This window comes from Corvus cornix, chromosome 27 (assembly GCF_000738735.6).
Source record: "Corvus cornix cornix isolate S_Up_H32 chromosome 27, ASM73873v5, whole genome shotgun sequence".
In the NCBI taxonomy this organism is placed as follows: domain Eukaryota; kingdom Metazoa; phylum Chordata; class Aves; order Passeriformes; family Corvidae; genus Corvus; species Corvus cornix.
The window spans coordinates 854,055-872,719 of record NC_046355.1 but is presented as its reverse complement, the minus strand read 5'-3'; the positions used below and the strand labels follow the sequence as shown (position 1 = coordinate 872,719).

At 62.0% G+C, this 18,665-nt stretch overlaps 1 protein-coding gene across 4 annotated transcripts; it reads left to right on the top strand.

Moving 5' to 3' along the window:
• The first annotated feature begins 737 nt into the window (after positions 1-737).
• Positions 738-18,338, top strand: LOC104697751 (junction plakoglobin). 4 transcript variants are annotated; one of them, XM_039565615.1, is made up of 15 exons: positions 738-797; positions 10,217-10,449; positions 11,404-11,657; positions 11,885-12,123; positions 12,541-12,742; positions 13,154-13,298; positions 13,668-13,771; positions 14,751-15,089; positions 15,476-15,631; positions 15,776-15,895; positions 16,056-16,206; positions 16,330-16,451; positions 16,710-16,749; positions 17,084-17,251; positions 17,486-18,338. In XM_039565615.1, exons 2-14 carry the CDS (start codon positions 10,224-10,226, stop codon positions 17,227-17,229), a joined length of 2,244 nt encoding a protein of 747 aa, XP_039421549.1. In that variant the 5' UTR covers positions 738-797; positions 10,217-10,223; the 3' UTR covers positions 17,230-17,251; positions 17,486-18,338. The 4 variants fall into 4 exon arrangements, with proteins under 4 accessions (XP_039421549.1, XP_039421551.1, XP_039421550.1 ...); XM_039565617.1 differs by lacking the exon at positions 738-797 and adding an exon at positions 974-998; XM_039565616.1 differs by lacking the exon at positions 738-797 and adding an exon at positions 1,017-1,041.
• Positions 18,339-18,665: the final 327 nt, after the last annotated feature.

The following is an 18,665-nucleotide window of genomic DNA, read 5'->3' as shown; positions in this document are numbered from 1 at the left end:
CAGCGCTCAGCGATGAATTCCCTTTTTCTTGCCGGGGCGTTGGAAGCTCTGTCTCTCACCTCCCTCCGGAGCTGAGAATCCCCGCCTGGCAGCGCTCACAGCCAGACGTGGCAGGGGACCGTACAGGCAGCGGGGGTGCAGGATACTCCCTCCTTATCCTCACCCGGGGTCGAATCCTCCTACTCCCCACACCTGGGGGTCCCGAGGTGGGCTGGAACCTATGCAATGGATGACTCGGCCACTGGATGACGGCGGCTTCGCCCGGAACGCGGCGGCAGCACCCGGCTGGACCGGTCCGGCGGGACCGGGGTGACGCAGCGCCGGCAGCCCCGAGCCCTTCCCGAACGCCTCTTCCTGCCGCCCCCGCGCTCCAGCCCCGGGGGTCCCCGCACGGCCCGGGGGTCCCCGCACGGCCCGGGGGGGTCCCCGCGCCCCCGGCCCTGCCCAGGGGCGGGTCCCGGCCCCGCCCCAGCCCCACCTGGCCACGCCCACTGACGTCACCCAGGTGGTCCCCTCGTTGCCGCGCCCTTCCTCTCCCGCCGCCGCGCCCCGCGCGCCCCGCCCCGCTGTCCAATCAGCTGCGGGAGGGGGGCGGGGCGGCCGCGCCCCCGCCAATGGGGAGCGGATAAACACCTCCGGCGGGGGCGGGGCCCGGCGGGCCGAGCGGTTGATGGGCGTGCGAGGGAGCCAATAGCAGCGGGGCGGCGCGGGGGCGGGGCCTGCGGCGGGCGGGGCGGGGCGCGGGGCGCTGCTCGCCTTTTGTTCGGGCAGGAGCGGGCGGGCGGCGGAGAGCGACGGTGAGCGGGGCTGGGGCACCGGGGGTCGGGCGGGGAGGGACGGTGAGGGGGGGGCCGGCTCACCGAGCACGGGGAGCGCGATCGTGAGCGGGGCCGGCGCACCGGGCACGGGGAGCGACGGTGAGCGGGGCGGGGCACCGGGCACGGGGAGCGACGGTGACTGGAGCCGAGTCAGCGAGCATCGGGCGTGGGGAGGCGACGGTGAGCGGCGATAGGCCAGCGGAACCGGGCAGGGATCGCTCTGGTGAGCGGGGACGGGTCCGGAGGACCGGGCTGGCGGAGATCGCGGCGGGGAGCGGTTCGGTGAGCGGAGTTGGGGCGGCCGGAACGGGGCCAGGGCTGTGGCCGTCGGTCGTTCCGGGCTGAGGTGCACCGGCGCCGTGCGGGTTGCGCCGTGCGGGGCTGGGGAGCGGCCGCGCCCGGGGCGGGGAGGACCCGAGTGTCCGGACCGCGCAGTACCGTGCGTCCCGGCTCGGCTCCGCTGCCGCCGTCTGGGGCAGGGCTGCCCGTGAGCTCGGCCGGTTCCGCGCGGGGCCAGTTGGGCGGGTCCCCGGGGCTCCCGTGGGCGGCCGGGCTGCCCTGGGCTGTCCCAACCCCTTCCCAGTGCCGCGGGAGCCAGTTTAGGAGTCGCGGCTCCGCGCTCCGGTGCGAGGTGGCGACTCTGTCCCCATCCCCGGCCCCGCCCGGAGCTGCCTCTGGGCGGGCGAGGCCCTGGCACGGCGCTCGCCCGGTGCTGTGGGGCTCTTACGCAAACTGGGCTGCTCCGTGCCCAGAGTCACACCTGGGGACACTGCGTGCTGTTCTCGAGGCCACCGCGGAACGCCTCGGCTTCGCCGTCCCTACCCGCGGGGCCGGGGCTACCCTTCGCCTACCGCCGGGCATGTGGGATCTGGGGGCTGAGAGGGCAGAGGGGGATGCGGGTGACCTGACATCACCCAGACAGCCCCCCGCGGGTTAGGGGTGCTGGGCACATTGTGGACGGGGGGTCCCAGCTGAGCCCCTGACAGCGGATATCCGCACCGGGAAACGGCGGGGGGAGCGAAACTTGGCTGTTCGTCTGATGTTTAGAGAGGAGAGAGCGCTCTAATTGCGTTCGCTGAGTGATTAGCTTAATTAATCAGGTTTACAGCACAGATGAAAGGATAATGCTGAAACGTTGCTGGGAGTTGCCCGGAGAAGGCAAACGTGGGCTGTCATACGGGCAACGAGGGGAGACGTGTGCTGGGAGAGGAGCGTGAACGCTCAGGAGGGCACGCCTGCTGCTGGGGACGGGACAGGGTGACCTGCGCCACCGTCGTGCCTGCACGGGTGTGAAGGCGTCAGCCTGCACCCTCTCCAGCCAGGCTGTAAGTCCTCGCACCCCCGGCTTCCCCGTAACGCTGTTGGAGTGCCTGGGTGAGTCCCATGTCTGGTTTGATGTTCCCTTTCAGCTTCCCCATACCAGAAGGGTGGTGGGGGCTGGGGACGCCCCGTGTCACAGCCCCCTCGGTTGCTTCACCTCCTGCTCCAGCCCACGTCGTGCTGGTTTTGGCACTGGTGCCAGCCCCGACGCTCGCGGGTCTGGTGTCCGTCTGCCATCGGCTGGTGGGGAGCCGGGGGCGCAGCGTCTCGCTGCCAGCTGCCGCGGGGATGGGGCTGGAGCGGTGCCGGGGGCGTTTGCTCCGGGCTGTCGCCGCATCCAGGGCAGGTGCAGTGTCCGCGGGGGCTGCTCCAGGCTCCGCTCTCGGAGTGTCCGGCCCAGCCGGAAACGGCGATGGGAAAATTATAGGGGTCCATTTCTGTGTCCTTGTCGGTGTCGGAGCTGGCTGGAAGGGTGCAGGGCACCCACTGGAACTGTGTTTGCACATCTGAAGCCTGTGATCGCTCATTGTTTTGGAGGATTTCCTTGAAGTGTCATGAAAAACACATTTTACTGCTAATTTGGCTTAAACAAGTTGGCCATCAGGACGGGGAGGCACAGAGCTCCTGGCCGCGGTGGCTGCTCCCTCCTAGCACCGTGGCTGCTGTGCGGGAGCAGGGACAGCCGTGGGTCCCCAGAGCTCAGGGCGCTTGGGGAAGGTGGGGCGGCCGCGCGGGGCCCTCCCTCAGACAATGGCGTTACATTCTATTGTCTGGGCGATGTGCCGTGTCCTTGCCGGCTCCAGGAAGCGCGTTCATCCCCGGGGGTGGGGGGGGGAACGAGCCGGGCTGCTGGGAGGGGTCTCCTGGGGCTGGGTGTGCGAGTAGTTTGTGCAGCGTGCCTGGAGCCTCCGCGGCAGCGCGGGTGAGTCGTGGCCGGGCTGCAGCCGGGGACCTTGGGGAATGTCCCCTGTGGTCCCGGTGCCGCATTTCAGTGTCTCATTCGCTGCTGCCCTAATCCCATTAACTCACCCCTTTGTTTCCCCCACCTGAAACCCTTACTCAGCCCTCGCAGCCGGGCAGGCACTGCGGTACAGCTGCACGGCTCCTGCAGCTCAGCTCGTTCCCGGGAGGACGGTTTCCCTTCAAGACTGTGGTTTGGTGTGGGAGCGCTTGATGGGATTTGGCTTTTTATCACACTTCCAGATCTCCGGGATTTAAGACGGCGCTTTTGCCGGGCGCGCTGCCGCTCGCAGATGGCAGAGCCTGGGAGCGAAGCTGCCCTTGGCCCCGCTCTGCAGGCTGGGGGAGCAGAGCCTCTGCGTAGAGAACTTGCAGAACTTTAATTGCAGCATCTGTACCGACGCTTGTGCTGGTTTTGAAGGTTTAAATTAGACTGGTTTCTAATTAACAGAAGTTAAAAAGAAATGTAGTATCTATTACAGTAGTAAAAGCCTACCTCGGAATTCAGATGATGCTTCCCCATCTAGACAGGGTGTGTGGGCACCCAGCATCACTCAGAGCTGGGGGTAGGTGGTCACTCTCAGTCCTGTGGGGTGTCCCAAGTGGGTCTGTGTGAATGGAAACAGCTGGGGATGGCAGCTCGGGAGGACACCAGGGCTGCGCTGGTGCCTTGAATCGCATTCTCTTCTCTGGGAGGGCTGGTTTTACCCCTCTTTGCTCATGGACACTATTTGATGAAGTGGTGGGCAAGGCGGTGGGAAGGTGCAGCCTCTCCAAAAAAGCTTAAAACTTGACCTGAACACCAGGTCTGTGCTTAAACAGGGCTGGCTTTGCAGCCACACCCGGCTCGTCGATCGTTTCGGGGGGGAGGTGAAGATGTTTCTATTTAAGCAGAGATTTGAAATACCCTTCTAAATACACCAGCCTCGATGGGTTCTGCTGCGGCTGCTGGCGGGCCTGGAGGCATCCTGGCACGCCTTGGACTCTCGGCTCCGGAATCGCTTTGGAAACAGGGCAGGAGCCCTGTGCCGCGGCTGCCGGGGCTTGTCGGGCAGCCCGTGACATCTGTGCTGTCTGTTCCCAGCGAGTCCTCGGCCTCCTTCCCAGACCCGGGGCTGGTGGCGGAGGAATGCTCGGTGTTTTCCCAATATCCCACGCTTGGCTGATCAGACTGGGAGGGGGTGGGGGTGGCAGTGCCCTCCAGGGGGGCTGCCCCGGTGCTGTCGAGGGGCACAGAACCTGTGGGGTGGATGCGCTGGGGTCCCGTGTGGCTTTTGGGGGTGGGTGGCTGGACAAAACGCGTGTGCATCCGCGCGGGGGGGAGAGACCTTTGGCTGCTGGCAGAGCCTGCCGTAATCGTGGTGACGCGCGGGCAGAGCCCTGGTGACAAATCATTAACTTGCTCCGACAGGCCGGGTGCTGACGGCTGTTGGTGATAATTTCTTGTGAAGCGTCTGAACTTTGCAGCTGTAATGCAACCGGATGGAGAAATTAAGCCGGGGCTCAGCACCTCTGTGCCCCTCCCCACTGTCCTGGCTCCTCTGGCAGGGCCAGGTGGCAAACCCTGTGTCCTGGATGCCGTGGCTGGAGCTGGGAACAGCCTGCAAGGTCCAGAGCCTGCAATTATAGTGTTCTTAAAGAACAACTTGTTCTTTGTGCTCATTGAAACAAAATAATGATTTTGATTTTTTTATCCAGATGGAGTAATTGTGATTAATCTCACCATGCCAGTTCGCCTTTCCATGGACAAGTGGCAAATTCCCATCTTTCCCTGACATGATTCTAATGAAATCGGCAAACTCTAACTGAGGAAGGGATGAACCCGTGTGGGTCATCCTGCTCCTGGTGCCTCTGCAGCTGGAGATGTCTGTGCCAGCAACTGGGGATGTGGGGAGGGGGATGCGCTGCCAGAGACCCCACAATGGGTCTTTGGCAGGTGAGTGTCCCTGGGAAAACCTTCCCTGGGCTGAGGGTCCTGCTGTGGGCACTGCCCCTTGCACAGGAGCGGGGGGTGGGTGTCATGCCCAGTGCTGTGCATGCGCTTGCAGTGGGAGAGCACTTGATGGATAATACTGTGTCGTTTTGTGATGTGACGTGCCAAAACATCACAGCCTGGGCCTGGCGTGTGCTGGAGCTGTCAGGAGCTGTTAATTCAGGTGCGGGCGAGGCATTTTGGGGACATGCTCTGGGTTGATGGAGAGCATCAGCTGAGTGCAGCAGGTCGTGGCAGGGTTGCCGCCTTCTGGGGCTGCTCTGCTGCCAGAGCCTGGTCAGGGTGTGCAGCACCCCCAGTAACAGGAGCTGGGACTTTGCATGGGACATTCAGCAGCTCAGATGTAACAACACCATGGTAGATGAAATATAAAAAAGGTTTTAGAGTCCCCTCCAGTGAAGGCGCCTGGATCTGAAGCTCCCGCACCCCACTGCCCTTGTGAAGTGCCCCGAAGTTGTCAGAGCTGATGGGGCAGCGAGGAGACATTCTGGACCTGGGAACATCCATGCACAAAGGCCATGGGCTCCTTTGTGTGCAAGGCCAGGCCAGTGGTTTTGCCTGCTCTAACGAGAGGCTGATCCCCCACTGCTGTCTCCTCCTCATTAAACTTCAAGCTGCTCTCGTTCTCCTTTGAATTCTTCCACTCATCTTCCCTGTAAAGCCCCATTGAAAGGGCTCCTGGTGCTGGGATCTGACTCGAACGCTTCCCATTGATGCGGGTGAGGTCTTGACAAGCTCCTTTCTCTGTCTGCTCCTGCTGTGTGTTCCTGAGGATCCTCTTCAAAACCACTGAAGCTTTTGTACAGCGTCTGCAGGGGCTTCGTTAGCGGCTGCCCTAGCTTCGTCAGCCTTTGGTGTCGCTTCAGAGCAGCTTTGGCCAGGGGTTGTGGGTGTTGGGGGACTTCAAGGTGCATCTCTTCAGAGTGCATCAGGCTCTGCGTGCCCTTGTCTGTGGGAAGACTCTGCTGTGGCTGCCGAGGCCAGGGCTGTCTGAGCGGGCAGTTGCTAATCCCCGGCTGCTCCAGGAAGGGGAGACCGGAGATGGCTTGTGTGTAGCGTAAGTGCTTCTAAAATAGAGTCTTTTCTTGTGCTGCATTTATTGAATTGCCTTAACTGCCTCTTCCCTTTCCTTAAAAACCTCAGTGACTGTAATTGCAGCCACTTGCACGCTCCCACCACCAAGCTCAGCCCCTCACATGCTGCGGCTGCATGAGGGGCCCCCCCAGTAGTGTTGCACTTTGCTCCTGGAGGGTGTGAGTGAGGATGGGGCTCTGGGGGGGCTCCAGCAGGCCCCTGCTGGCACCCACACTTGCACGTGATGAGCTCAGGTTGCCCCTCACACCCACTGACCCTGGGACCCAGTGCCTGGTCCTGCACAGCCCCTGCCTGGGGCTTGTGAGGGTGCCCTGTGCCCCCCACCTGCTCCCTTTGGAGTGACCCCACACTGGGGATCACAGCTGCTTGCCCCAGGGACTGCTGCTCCCTGAGAAGCCCCTGGGCAGTAGATATTTCTGCATGAAGCAGTGCTCGTGGCTTTCCTGCTGGTGTTTTGGGCAGCTCAGCCCTGTCTGCCGGCTGTGTCCTGCCTGGTGAGGCTGAAGGCTTCACAGCAGCTGGTGAGAAGGGCTAGGCAGGCCTGGGGCTGCATGTTTGCCAGAGACTTCCTCCGCAGACGGTGTCCCGGGGGGCCGGTGCTGCTTGGACGCCGATCAAATGGCTCTGGGGGCGGATGAGCCGCTGGCCGGTGCCCGACAGCCGCGGGAGCTTCCTCTGCCTTCCTGGCTGCGGGAAGTGGTGGGAGAGGGATTAACCTTTTCCTGGCAGTGCCCTGCTTGAATGATTGAAGCCCCTGCCTGTCCTGCATCCCATGGCTGAAGCCCCCCAGGTATCTTGGCCCCTTCCCTAAGATAGGGTGGGAGCAGGCTGGAGATTCTCCCCAAACCTGTTGTCCCCTCTGAGGGGTCCCCCACATCTGCCCCAGTGTTTCCTGGGGGATTTTCTCACTGTTCCCAGGAGTGAGTCATGTTCCCCTGGGGTCCAGGTTTGTGTGGAGTGGGGCTCAGGTGAGGTCTGGTGGCACTGTTCTGCCCTCACTGTTCTCCCCTTCCTGCTTTGCCAGCCTGGGGAGGGGAAGATAAGGGCTGGGCTCAGCAGCAATTGTCCTGCCCACAGGCCTGATGTGGGAGGGCTGGAGCCCACCCAGACATGCCCCCTGCTTCATGGCTGACCCTCCAGTGTGGGTATTTTCACGTGTGCCTGAAATAACTCCTTGCTTCTCCCTCCTGCATGAGGGTCCTGCCCAGCTACAGCACTTCCCTAGAAGCATTGCCAGGGAATGGGTCCTGATAAGGTGAAGCCAGGTATAACCATCATGCTGGTGCCGCTGTCACTGAGTCTGCTGAGGAGGAGAGAGGACACCTGAGGACAGAGCCAGGCTGTGGAGGATGGGGGAGAAGCTTGTGTCAGTGTCTGGCCCTCACTGGGTGATGAGCAGGGCACGCTTGTCACAGGGTTCAGAAAATGTCACTGCTCACCATAGGAGTGTCTGACATTTGCTCCGCTGGCCCTGTCAGCTCGGGTGCTGTTGGCCTCTCTGGTCCCTGTGGTGATGAGCAAACGCTGTTAGGGGGATGCTCAGGGGAAGGACAAATGCTGTGTTTAGTGAAGTGCCCGTGGCTCCTGGTCCCGCTCTCCTGCTTGGAGCTTGTCTGGGGCCGATCACCAGAGCTCATGTCTGAGCTCGAGGAGCTGTGCTGGCTTTTGATGTCCCTGGGTGCCGCGGTGCAGACGGAAGGGGTGGCTCATGCATAATGCAAGGCTCTGTATGGTGTCTGAGCCCAGCTGCTGGAGGTTTGGAAAATTAAGTGCCTGTCTGATGCCTGTAAATTTTGGAGTGGATGTCACTGCTGAGCAGTGGTGCAGCAGCATCAGCCCCTGCCAGATCTGTCTTGCTGCTGCCCGGGGTCCCTGCCCTGGCCCTGGTCGTGTGATCTTTTCTCTCCTCCTGCCCACCTTGTCCAGGTCAGCTTTCCAGTGTTTGCCTGGAGTGTTGGGGCCCTGTTGCTGGGGCTCTGCATGTGGGATGGGTGCCGGCTCACCCAGCTCCTGCACCGTGGTGACGTGCCCTGTCAGTGCCACAGAGCCCTCTCCTGCCTACCGCTTCCACACTTCATAAGGCATGACTATTGCTTCTCTTTGAGCTTCCCGACACAATTTGGAGACTCTGCCAACCATGGCCGGGATGAGCCAGCTGAAGGACTTGCCCTCCCAAATACCAATGCAGCAGCACACAAGTGCGGGTGTGCAGCACCGCGGCACTCCCAGCTCGGCACTGGGGCTCTCCCGGCCCATCCCTGCTGCGACGCGGGGTGGGGAGCAGAGTTGCCTCTCCTCTCGCCCCTGGCACCATGTGTCACACGCTGTCCTGCCCCACTGATCCTGTCCCAGCTCCCACCCGCCGCGGGAAGGCCCTGCCTCCACCGCCCTCCATTAGCGGGTCCCTCCATCGCCTGACCACCGTGCATTATGCACAGCCCATTATAGCTGCTCTGAGTCTGCCAGTGCTGCTTGACAGCTCAAAAAATATCGGATTGGCAGGAGCAGCGCCCTGCCGCGGCTCCGGGAAGGCGGCTGGGGCTGGACGCGGGGGGTTGCAGGATGCACCCAGCCGGGGGGGACGAGCGTGGCGGGGCTCCTGATTCCCATCTGGCCGCTGCCCCCGCGAATGAGGGCTTGGGATTCCTCCCTGCGAGCGCCGGCCTGTGCAGCTGCCGAGGGCTCAGCCGCTCCTTGGGAACAGCCGGCAGCGGTGGGACGAGCCGTGCCAAGCCCGTGCGCGCCGTGCCCCGCCGGGACGCCCCACGGAGCCGCGTCCTCGGCCACCACCCGACGCCCTGACTCAGCCGCCGGCCTGGCGGGGGGCTCAGCTCCGTCTCCTCGCTCCCCCAGGAGGGTGCTGGGGCCCGAGGCTGCCGCCCCAGCCCGGCTGGTCCCTGCGGGTTCCGTGCTGTGCCCGCGGCTGGAGCGGAGCCAGGGGCGCGCGGCCGCCCCGGTCCAGCCCGGCGCAGGAATCGGGGCCGGTGCAGGTGGTAATTAGGCTGTTTGGAAGTGGGTGCTGCTGCGCCCAGGTATGCCGGGCGGCAGCTGCTCCCTTCGCTGCTTATCGCCTCTGAAACTCTGACTCATTCCACTCCTGCGCGGCCGGGAAGGGATAGGAATTCTGGCGGGTGCCTGGGTGATGGGTCAGCGGAGGGCTGGGCGGGTGCTGTCTCCATCCCTCCCTCCCTGCCTGCCTCTGACCCTCCCTCCCTGCCTGCCTCCATCCCCCCAGGCCGTGCCGGAGGCCTGGATGCAGGGCTGGTGACTCACAGCCCTGAGTGAGCTCAGGCATTAATCCGTGAGCCATCCTCCCTCCCCTTGTATCCCCAAATTAAAGACAAGGAAAGCCCAGCCCTGCTCGAAGCAACCTTGGCTGGTTTGTCCTGAGTGTTGGGATGTGCCGGGCTGCCCTGTCCCAGTGCTGAGTGGGGAGTGCCCAGCCCCAGACCACACCGTGGGCGCCTGTGGTGCTGAGCACCCATGGGATAGCTGAGCCAGTGGCTTTGCCTGCTTATTTTAGGTGCTTTAGGAGTGTCCCAGGAAGCTTCTAAAAAAGTTCATTTTATGCTTGGAGCTCCAGCCATATGGAGCTTGGAGCTCCTGGCGTGTCTCCGGCTCTTTGCAGGTCCTGTCTCTGGAAAGGGGTCTTAAAAAAGCTCATGGGCAGCCAGGGGACCCTGGAGCTTGTGGTGTCCCACTGTGCCAGGCAGAGCCTGCCCACACCTTGGCCGTGGCAGTGGTGAGACACGGTGTTGTGAGACACAGCGCTGTGAGATGCAGCCACGGTTCATGTCTGAACACGAGCAACAAAGTGCTGAGCTTTGGGTTCGTCATCCCGGTGCCGCCTTTCATCTCCTGTGGGGGAGGAGGGCAGATAGGGATCGGCTCCATCTGCTCGTGGGCTGCACAGGGGCCAGCTGCTGCACTGGGGGCTGCCGTGCCACTCAGGGGCAGGAGAGGGGCAAGAGGGTCCTGTGGTAACCTGGGCTCTCCTGGAGATGTAAACTCTCCCCTCTCCACCCCGCAGAGCAGCCATGGAGGTGATGAACATGATGGAGCAGCCGATCAAGGTGACGGAGTGGCAGCAGACCTACACCTACGACTCCGGAATCCACTCCGGCGTCAATACGCAGGTGCCCTCTGTCAGCAGCAAGTGCCTCGGGGACGATGACGAGGTGTATGGGAAGCAGTACACCATCAAGAAGACGACCACCACGAGTTACTGCCAAGGAGGGAACCAGGGCCAGAGCCAAGCACAAGGTAAGGGGCTGTGGGGCCCAGCACATCCGCGGGCTCAGCTGCTCAGCTCCTGCCTTCCTCTTCCTCCCCCGTAGCCATGCTGCTTCTGGGCACTCTTCCACGCTGGCTTCCACACCCTGGGAGTTGTTGCTGCCTAAAATACACTCCCTCCTGTCCTCCTTCCCAGCGCCGAGAGGCTCTCGTGCGGGGGTGGTGCAGCCAGCCTGCGCTGGCGCTGAGCTGCACACACATCCGAGCGCGCCAGCGGGTTGGCTTGAGATGGGAACAGCTGATCCCGGCCCACAGATCTGCCACCTGCTCTATTGCCTGTCTGCCTGCTGGGAAGCCTGTCCCAGTGTGGCTGACAGAGCTGCCAGTGTGTGCCGTAACACCGCGCCACTGCCACGGCTTCTCCCGCTGAGGCAAGGACGACACGGAGCCGCAGCCTGCAGCGAAGGAGATGCTTCCCCCAGCTTTATCCCCTCAAAGGGGGCTGGTTTGTTCTGCTTGCCTGTGCAGTTCCCTGTCAGCAATAGGCCCTGGAAGGTTTATTTGCCAGCTCCCGCGGGGATCAGAGTCCCCCACAGGACCCTGTGCAGTCCCTTTGCTGCAGAGGTGGGGACCATGGGTGGCTACTGCAGTATCACACCTCAGCGTCCTCGATGGGGAAGGCCTCAGTGTTCTCCTTTTTTCCAGTGCCAGCTGGTCCCAAGTTGCAAATATCCTTAATTTTTTAATTAATGGGCCTTGTGTGACAACTGCCTCATCATGCTGCCTAATTGAGTGTTGTCTTATCTCTGTGCTGCCGTATCTGTTTACGCTTTGAAGCTCCAGCTCTGTGCAGAGCGTGCTGGGACTGCTGACGTGGCCGGTGTTACTGCGCTAAGCTCTTGCTCATCTAGTTGGGATTGGGAAGCAGGGCTGGGAGCGCTGCTTGGAGAGAGCCTAACGCTGCCTCCCTGTCCACCCCTGCAGCGGACATGGAGGCTCAGCTGGCCATGACCCGTGCCCAGCGTGTCCGGGCTGCCATGTACCCCGAGACAGTGGAGGACCGCTCGCTTCTCATCACCACCCAGCTGGAGGGGCAGCAGACCAATGTGCAGCGCCTGGCAGAGCCCTCCCAGATGCTGAAGTCAGCCATTGTGCACCTCATCAACTACCAGGATGATGCTGAGCTGGCCACACGTGCCATCCCGGAGCTCACCAAGCTGCTCAACGATGAGGACCCGGTAAGGAACTACGTTTGCTGTAGGTGTCTCTGGGCTTTCAGCTGCTGCACAGAGGGGCTCCCATCCCTGTAAGGCTCTGTGGCCATGTCTATCTCCTTCCTCTTGGCCAAACTCCTGGTTGCCTCCGCCCTGCACCAGGACTGAGCCCACCTCTGCCCACCCATGTCACCTTGCAGCCTGTCCTTGCTGTGGGACCTCTTCCCACACACTGGCTCCTCTCCCTCCAGGTGGTTGTCAGCAAGGCAGCCATGATTGTCAACCAGCTCTCCAAGAAGGAGGCGTCGCGCCGCGCGCTGATGCAGTCGCCGCAGATCGTGGCGGCCGTGGTCCGCACCATGCAGAGCACCAGCGACCTGGACACCGCCCGCTGCACCACCAGCATCCTGCACAACCTCTCGCACCACCGCGAGGGCCTGCTCTCCATCTTTAAGTCTGGTGGCATCCCAGCCCTCGTCAGGATGCTGAGGTACACAGTGGTGGTGGGGACTCCAGGGGGGATGGCAGAGCCTGGCAGCCCCTCCTGGGCTGGGAGCAGAGGAAGGGAGGGCTCATGCTGCCCTCAGCATGGGTCCTCCTGCTCACCAAAACAAGGGAGTGGGAGACTGTGAGCCTGTGAAAACCCCTAGGGTTTGCTGCGTAAGGAGCCTGCACGGGGGCAGGAGGAGGGGAGCAGCTACATCCCCCCCTGCCCTGACCACAGAGACGGGGCTCAGGCTCTGACGTGTCCCTTCCCTGGGGCCATGCAGCACGGTGGGCTTGTTTGGGGCCTTGCTGAAGGGTGTTGGTGGATGCTGGGCTCGGGGGCAGCCCTGGGAGCTCTACTGCAGCCTGGTGAGTTTGGTGTAGCTCCTGCGCTGATGTGGTGTGTGCTGCCCGCCCGCAGCTCGCCCGTCGAGTCGGTTCTCTTCTACGCCATCACCACCCTGCACAACCTGCTGCTGTACCAGGAGGGGGCCAAGATGGCCGTGCGTTTGGCTGACGGGCTGCAGAAGATGGTTCCCCTGCTGAACAAGAACAACCCCAAGTTCCTGGCTATCACCACTGACTGCCTCCAGCTGCTGGCCTACGGGAACCAGGAGAGCAAGGTGGGATGGGGATCCCAGACTGACTGTGGCATGGGGAGGGCAGCAGGGGGGTGGTTGCCCAGCTTTGCACCTCACAGATGTGCAGGAGGCAGCGGTGGAGACCCCACCATCTCGTGTGTCCCTGGCGAGGTGACCGGAGCATTCCTGCATGCCAAGGGGGTGGAGCTCCTGCCTGGCTTGTGTCCTGGCATGAGCTGGGGAATCCAGAGAGGGAGTCCCAGCAGCCCAGGGCTGCCACACCCCAACCCTCCATTCTCAGTGCCCCATCCCTGGAAGCGTTAAAGGTCAGGTTGGACGGGGCTTGGAGGAACCTCATCTAGTGGAATGTGTTGCTGTCTGTGGTGGAGGGTGGAACTTGGTGGTCTTTAAGGTCCCTTCCAACCCAAACTGTTCTGGGATTCTGTCTTGCAGCTGATTATTTTGGCCAACGGAGGACCCCAGGCCCTGGTGCAGATCATGCGCAGCTACAACTATGAGAAGCTGCTCTGGACCACGAGCCGCGTGCTCAAGGTGCTGTCGGTGTGTCCCAGCAACAAACCTGCCATCGTTGAGGCTGGTAAGAGAGGCTGGGGCAGAGCTGCAGGAGGATGGATGGTGGTGTCAGGGTGATGCGGCTGAGGATGTATCCTGCCGTGTGTCTGGGGGATGGGCAGATGTCTGGCACAGCCGGGTGAAGCCACCTGTGCTGGCCTGGATTCCTGCTGTGAAGGCTACTGAGGCATGTTCCTGGCACTGTGTGTGGGCAGGATCCATCCTGGCTGTCCGAGAGCTCTTCACACACCACATTTGGCCTCTGCCAAGCCATGAGACTGCTCCATGTACAGGAGCAGTGGCCAATGCCCAGCCCATGCAGCCCTGCTGCCGCTCACTCGTCCTCCTGCTGGTATGGCTGAGGGTGCTCATAGGGCTGTCCCCTTCCCTGCAGGTGGCATGCAGGCATTGGGCAAGCACCTGACCAGCTCCAGCCCCAGGCTGGTCCAGAACTGCCTGTGGACCCTGCGGAACCTTTCTGACGTGGCAACCAAACAGGTGAGTCTGCGGGACCCCTGGCTGTGCTTCAGCGCCGCATTTCGGAGCCGTGGCCGTGCCGGGTGCTGGGCTGCTCATGCCAGGCTGAGTCCAAAGCTGTGTGTTCCCCGTTCCATGAGCTGCAGCAGCACGTGTGCCTGGCGGGGTGAGGGGATGCCCCACTGTGCCCAAGTTACCCTGCAGCAGGGCTTGCCCTGCCTCACGGTGGGCTGCTCACTGCCCGTGGCCCTGCCAATGCCAGCTGGCTGCCAGCATTCCTGCGTGTCCCCAGTGTGGGGCCGAGGCCACCGCGGTCACTCAGCGGGTGTCACCGGAGTTTGCTCTGGATCGGGAGCTCTGTCAGCCTGGCCTGGGCTGGCCGCCTGCCCGGCTCCTGTGGGAGCTGCCAGCAGAGCAGCTGCCAAGACTGTTGTGCCCTGCAGCCAGTGCAGAGGTGACCCCAGCCCTGCTCTGGGTCTGCTCTTCCAGCCCTTTGCTGCCTCCTGATGAGTTTTCCCATCTGCTGGGGCCGCTCCATGTGGATTAGCTCTGATGCAGCCTGGAAACTATTTTGGCTGTCATAGAACCATCCCTGGCTCTGATGACTGAAGGGTTGAAGGAGGAAATGGTCGTGGCGCTTTAACTCCTTCCTGTCCCTCTGTTGGCTGCTGGCCAGCATGGCCAGGACTGGGGTCACTCTGTCACTGTGTGGGGAGTGCTGGCGGGGGCATGGGAAGTGTGATTCCAGCAGGGAAAAGCTGCTGGAGACATTAAACTCTGAGTGAAACTGCACATGTCAGAGTGGCTGGGGCTCACCGTGAAGGAGCAGCTCCAGCTGTGGGAGATGGAAAAGGAGCCGTGGGGGGATGGAAAAGGAGCTGTGTGGGAGTCAGGAACACCGCCCATTGCTGCCTGCTGGGGGCACGTGGGGCCAGATGCGGGGCTGCAGCTTGGGTCTGGCTGTGTGTGCTGCTCTCACCTCCCGTCCCCATTCCTGCAGGAGGGCCTGGATGGCGTTCTCAAGATCCTGGTGAACCAGCTGAGCTCTGATGATGTGAATGTGCTGACCTGTGCCACTGGCACCCTCTCCAACCTGACCTGCAACAACAGCAAGAACAAGACACTGGTGACACAGTCAAACGGGGTGGAGGCCCTGATCCACACCATTCTGCGGGCAGGTGACAAGGAGGACATCACCGAGCCGGCCGTCTGCGCCCTGCGGCACCTCACCAGCCGGCACCCCGAGGCCGAGATGGCGCAGAACTCAGTGCGGCTCAACTATGGCATCCCTGCCATTGTCAAGCTCCTCAACCAGCCCAACCAGTGGCCGCTGGTTAAGGTAAGGGGCCAGAGGGAGGTTGGGGGCAGGATGAGGCCGGTGCCTGGGCTGGAGCGAGCCCCCGGCTGCTGTTCTGTGGTGGGATGGGCTGCTGAGGGGGGTCAGCAGCTGGTGCCGTGCATGGAGTGATGGTGGCTGCTCCTGTTGGGTCATGTCCCTGACAGCGGCTGATGATGGAAGTGGCTCGTGCCCGGTGCTCGTTGGAATCAATGCTCAGCCTGTGGAGGGGATGGATCCAGTGCTGGGCGCAGCTGAGTCAGCCTGCACCACAGAGGGGATGGGGTGGGACAGATGGGGAGGGGTCCAGCCAGTGGGTGTCTTGGGGAACACATGCTGTTCTGATCCACAGCTGAGACAAATCTCTCCTCCCTCCTCCTCTCCTCCAGGCTACCATAGGCCTGATCCGCAACCTGGCCCTGTGTCCGGCCAACCATGCCCCGCTGCAGGAGGCCGCTGTCATCCCCCGCCTGGTCCAGCTGCTGGTCAAGGCTCACCAGGACGCCCAGCGACACGTGGCTGCCGGCACACAACAGCCGTACACGGTGAGTCCCCACCCCCCTGCCCTGCTCCCAGCACAGCCTGGCACCCCAAAACCCAGCCTGTCCCCGGGGGTACCCTGTGCCCACACTTCAGGTGGCTGTGCCCCGGCATGTGGGGGCCCTGGCTAAGCTCTTGTTCCCTGGCAGGATGGAGTGAAGATGGAAGAGATCGTGGAGGGTTGCACAGGGGCACTGCACATCCTGGCCCGGGACCCCATGAACCGCATGGAGATCTTCCGCCTCAACACCATCCCTCTCTTCGTGCAGGTCAGGCCTGTGGGGACACGGGGGCTGCACTGGGCCACCTCCTGCCCAGCCTGCACAGGGAGCTGCAGCCCTGGGCTGATGGCCCCATGGATCAGAACATGCCCAGAGCACAAGGGCTCCTTGCTGGCTGCTTCACACGGCCGCTGATCTCTCCTAACAGCTCCTGTACTCACCGGTGGAGAACATCCAGCGCGTGGCAGCCGGCGTGCTGTGCGAGCTGGCCCAGGACAAGGAGGCAGCAGATGCCATCGATGCCGAGGGGGCCTCGGCTCCTCTGATGGAGCTGCTGCACTCACGGAATGAGGGCACAGGTGAGTGCTGCCATGCCAGGGGCTGTGCCAGGGGCTCTCCTGGCACCATCCCAGCTGGGGTTTCTGGGACTCTGGGCTTTAGGGATTGGCAGCAGGAGCTGAGGCTGCTGCCAATCCCTACAGCCACCTATGCGGCCGCTGTGCTCTTCCGCATCTCGGAGGACAAGAATCCTGACTACAGGAAGCGTGTCTCCGTGGAGCTCACCAACTCCCTCTTCAAGCATGACCCAGCAGCCTGGGAAGCGGTGAGCATCCCAGCAAGATCTTTTCTCTGGGGAAGCCAGGGCCTCAGGGGATGGCCCCGTTCTGCTTCCAAAAGCTGCTGCCAGCACCTCCAGCCAGAGCTCAGGCAGTAGTGACAGTCAAACAGTGGGAGGCGGGAGGTGGGTGGGCTGTGGCCTCAGCTCCTGGGTCATGGCACCCACTGGGACAGGGCTTGCCACCACATGGCCCCTGAGCATCGTGAGCAAGAATCCCTTCAATTGTGCCACCTTCTTCCGTAGGCTCAGAGCATGATCCCCATCAACGAGCCCTACTCAGATGGTGAGTATGGCTTGCAGGCTCCCCGTGGGCTGGGTTTTGGGGGGGCAGTTGCCTCATGTCACCAAGGCAGGCTGGTTTTAGAACCTCTTTCAGGTGGCTGCCAGTCAAATGCCAGCCCAGTCTGCTGGGGATGGGGGGTACATGATGGGATGCTCAGCTCCCAGGGAGCACACACACACGGCTGGTGCCCTTGGGCTAGGGAGTGGGGGGTCCCTTTTGCAGCACCACTTGTCACATGCTGCCCCGGGCGGTGGGGTGGGGGCGAGGAGGTGGCTGAGATCTGGAGAAGTCTTTGGCCGGTGGGAGCTGAGGTTGCCACATCCCTTCCCTGCAGAGCTGGACCCTGGTTACCGCCCCATGTACTCGGGTGACATCCCCCTGGACCCCATCGACATGCACATGGACATGGATGGGGACTACCCCATGGATGCCTACAGCGACGGCGTCCGAGCGCCCTTCGCTGACCACATGCTCGCCTAACCTGCCCGCAGCCCCGCACCAGGTACCTGCCAGCGCACCTGGGACAGGGGCTCAGCCCTGCGGAGGGATGAGTGGCTGGGGGAGGCAGGGCTGGCTGATGGCACCTGGCATGCTGGGGGGTCCCTGATGCCACCACGGGGTCCCTGGCGCTGCCGTGGGTCAATGTCCCCATCAGCTGTGGGCTCAGGGGGTCTCAGGCTCTGGTCTCCTCCCAAATTGCCCCTCGGTGGATGACAGGAGTTCTCTGCCACTGCAGGTGTTCTCTCCATGCAGAAGAGGGTGGCCCCAGAGCTGAGCATTCGCGAGAAGGACTTGGGAGACAGAAGTGCCTGAGAAGACAAAACTTTTCCATTCCCACAAGAGGTTTTATTTTTCGATTTGTTTTCTTCGCTGTGGGTCTGTGGAGAAGGTCCTTCCTCCTGGGACTGCTTCGAGCACCTACTGCTGCATCCAGCATCCAAGATACTGTTTCTGAAGCTTTAAAACACAAACCCTGCACCGTTAGTGATCTTTCTTTGGCAAAATAGTCTTTTCTATGAATATATATTTCTTTTTTATTTTTAATATGGTGCCAGCGGCTTTTGCCGTCTTTAAGTTTGTGCTTTCTAACTTCCCCACGATTTGTTCTGCGTGTTAGTGTTCTAGGAGAGGAATCTGACATGAAAAAAACCCTTTGCTTCCTGCAAACTCCAACTGAATCAGGCCAACCCAGAGTTTGCTGAAAGCAAAGGGTCCGTGTCCCAGGACCTTCGGGGTGTCTGAGGTTTAATTCTTTCCCATCAGCCACTGGGAGCTGACTTCGTGTCCCTGTCCTGCCAGTCCCCATAGAGGAGTGACTCCAGCATTAGGAACTGTGTCCTTGTACCGATCTTTGTTGCACATTTTAACCCGTTTCCCTTCTCTTTGGTGAGTGGTGTGTTTCCATCCCCTCCTCCCTTATCTAACGCATTTTTTAAAGAGGCTTTAGATCTGATGGTGGTTTAACACTCCAGCTGGAAAGGGATGGACAGTTACTGGAGTGTGGGTCAGGAATGGAAGATTTTATTATTTCTGTAAGTTGTTTTTGTATAGACCAAAGCAAAGAATAAAATAACCCCTGCAGCCCCGTGCTGCCCTGAGCCTGTTCTTCTGCCGGCTGGGGACGGTCCCTCGGGGCAGCCAGGGGAAGGCGAAGCCATCGCCCTCTGTGGGCCCATGGTGAGTCCCTCCGTGGGGCAGAGGGCTCTTGGTGGGCTCATTCCCATGCTTGGCACCTGCTTTGCCTGGCCATGGGCCCGGGCTGCCACAGAGCATGGCAGGACACCGAGGTTCATGTGCTGTGCTTGGGACAGGAGCAAGCGGGGACAAAGCAGCAGGAGCTGGTCTGGGAAGTGGGACTGGGGGGAACATCCTGCCTGAGCTCAGCGCCGTGGCCGCAGCCAACCCCAGTGCTTGGG

Excerpts from the sequence above, each read along its gene's own strand:
- LOC104697751 (XM_039565615.1), top strand. The coding sequence starts at position 10,224 with ATGGAGGTGATGAACATGATGGAGCAGCCGATCAAGGTGACGGAGTGG. Across the intron at positions 12,743-13,153 it reads ACGGGAACCAGGAGAGCAAG|CTGATTATTTTGGCCAACGG; the intron begins GTGGGATGGGGA and ends TCTGTCTTGCAG. Across the intron at positions 13,299-13,667 it reads ACCTGCCATCGTTGAGGCTG|GTGGCATGCAGGCATTGGGC; the intron begins GTAAGAGAGGCT and ends CCTTCCCTGCAG.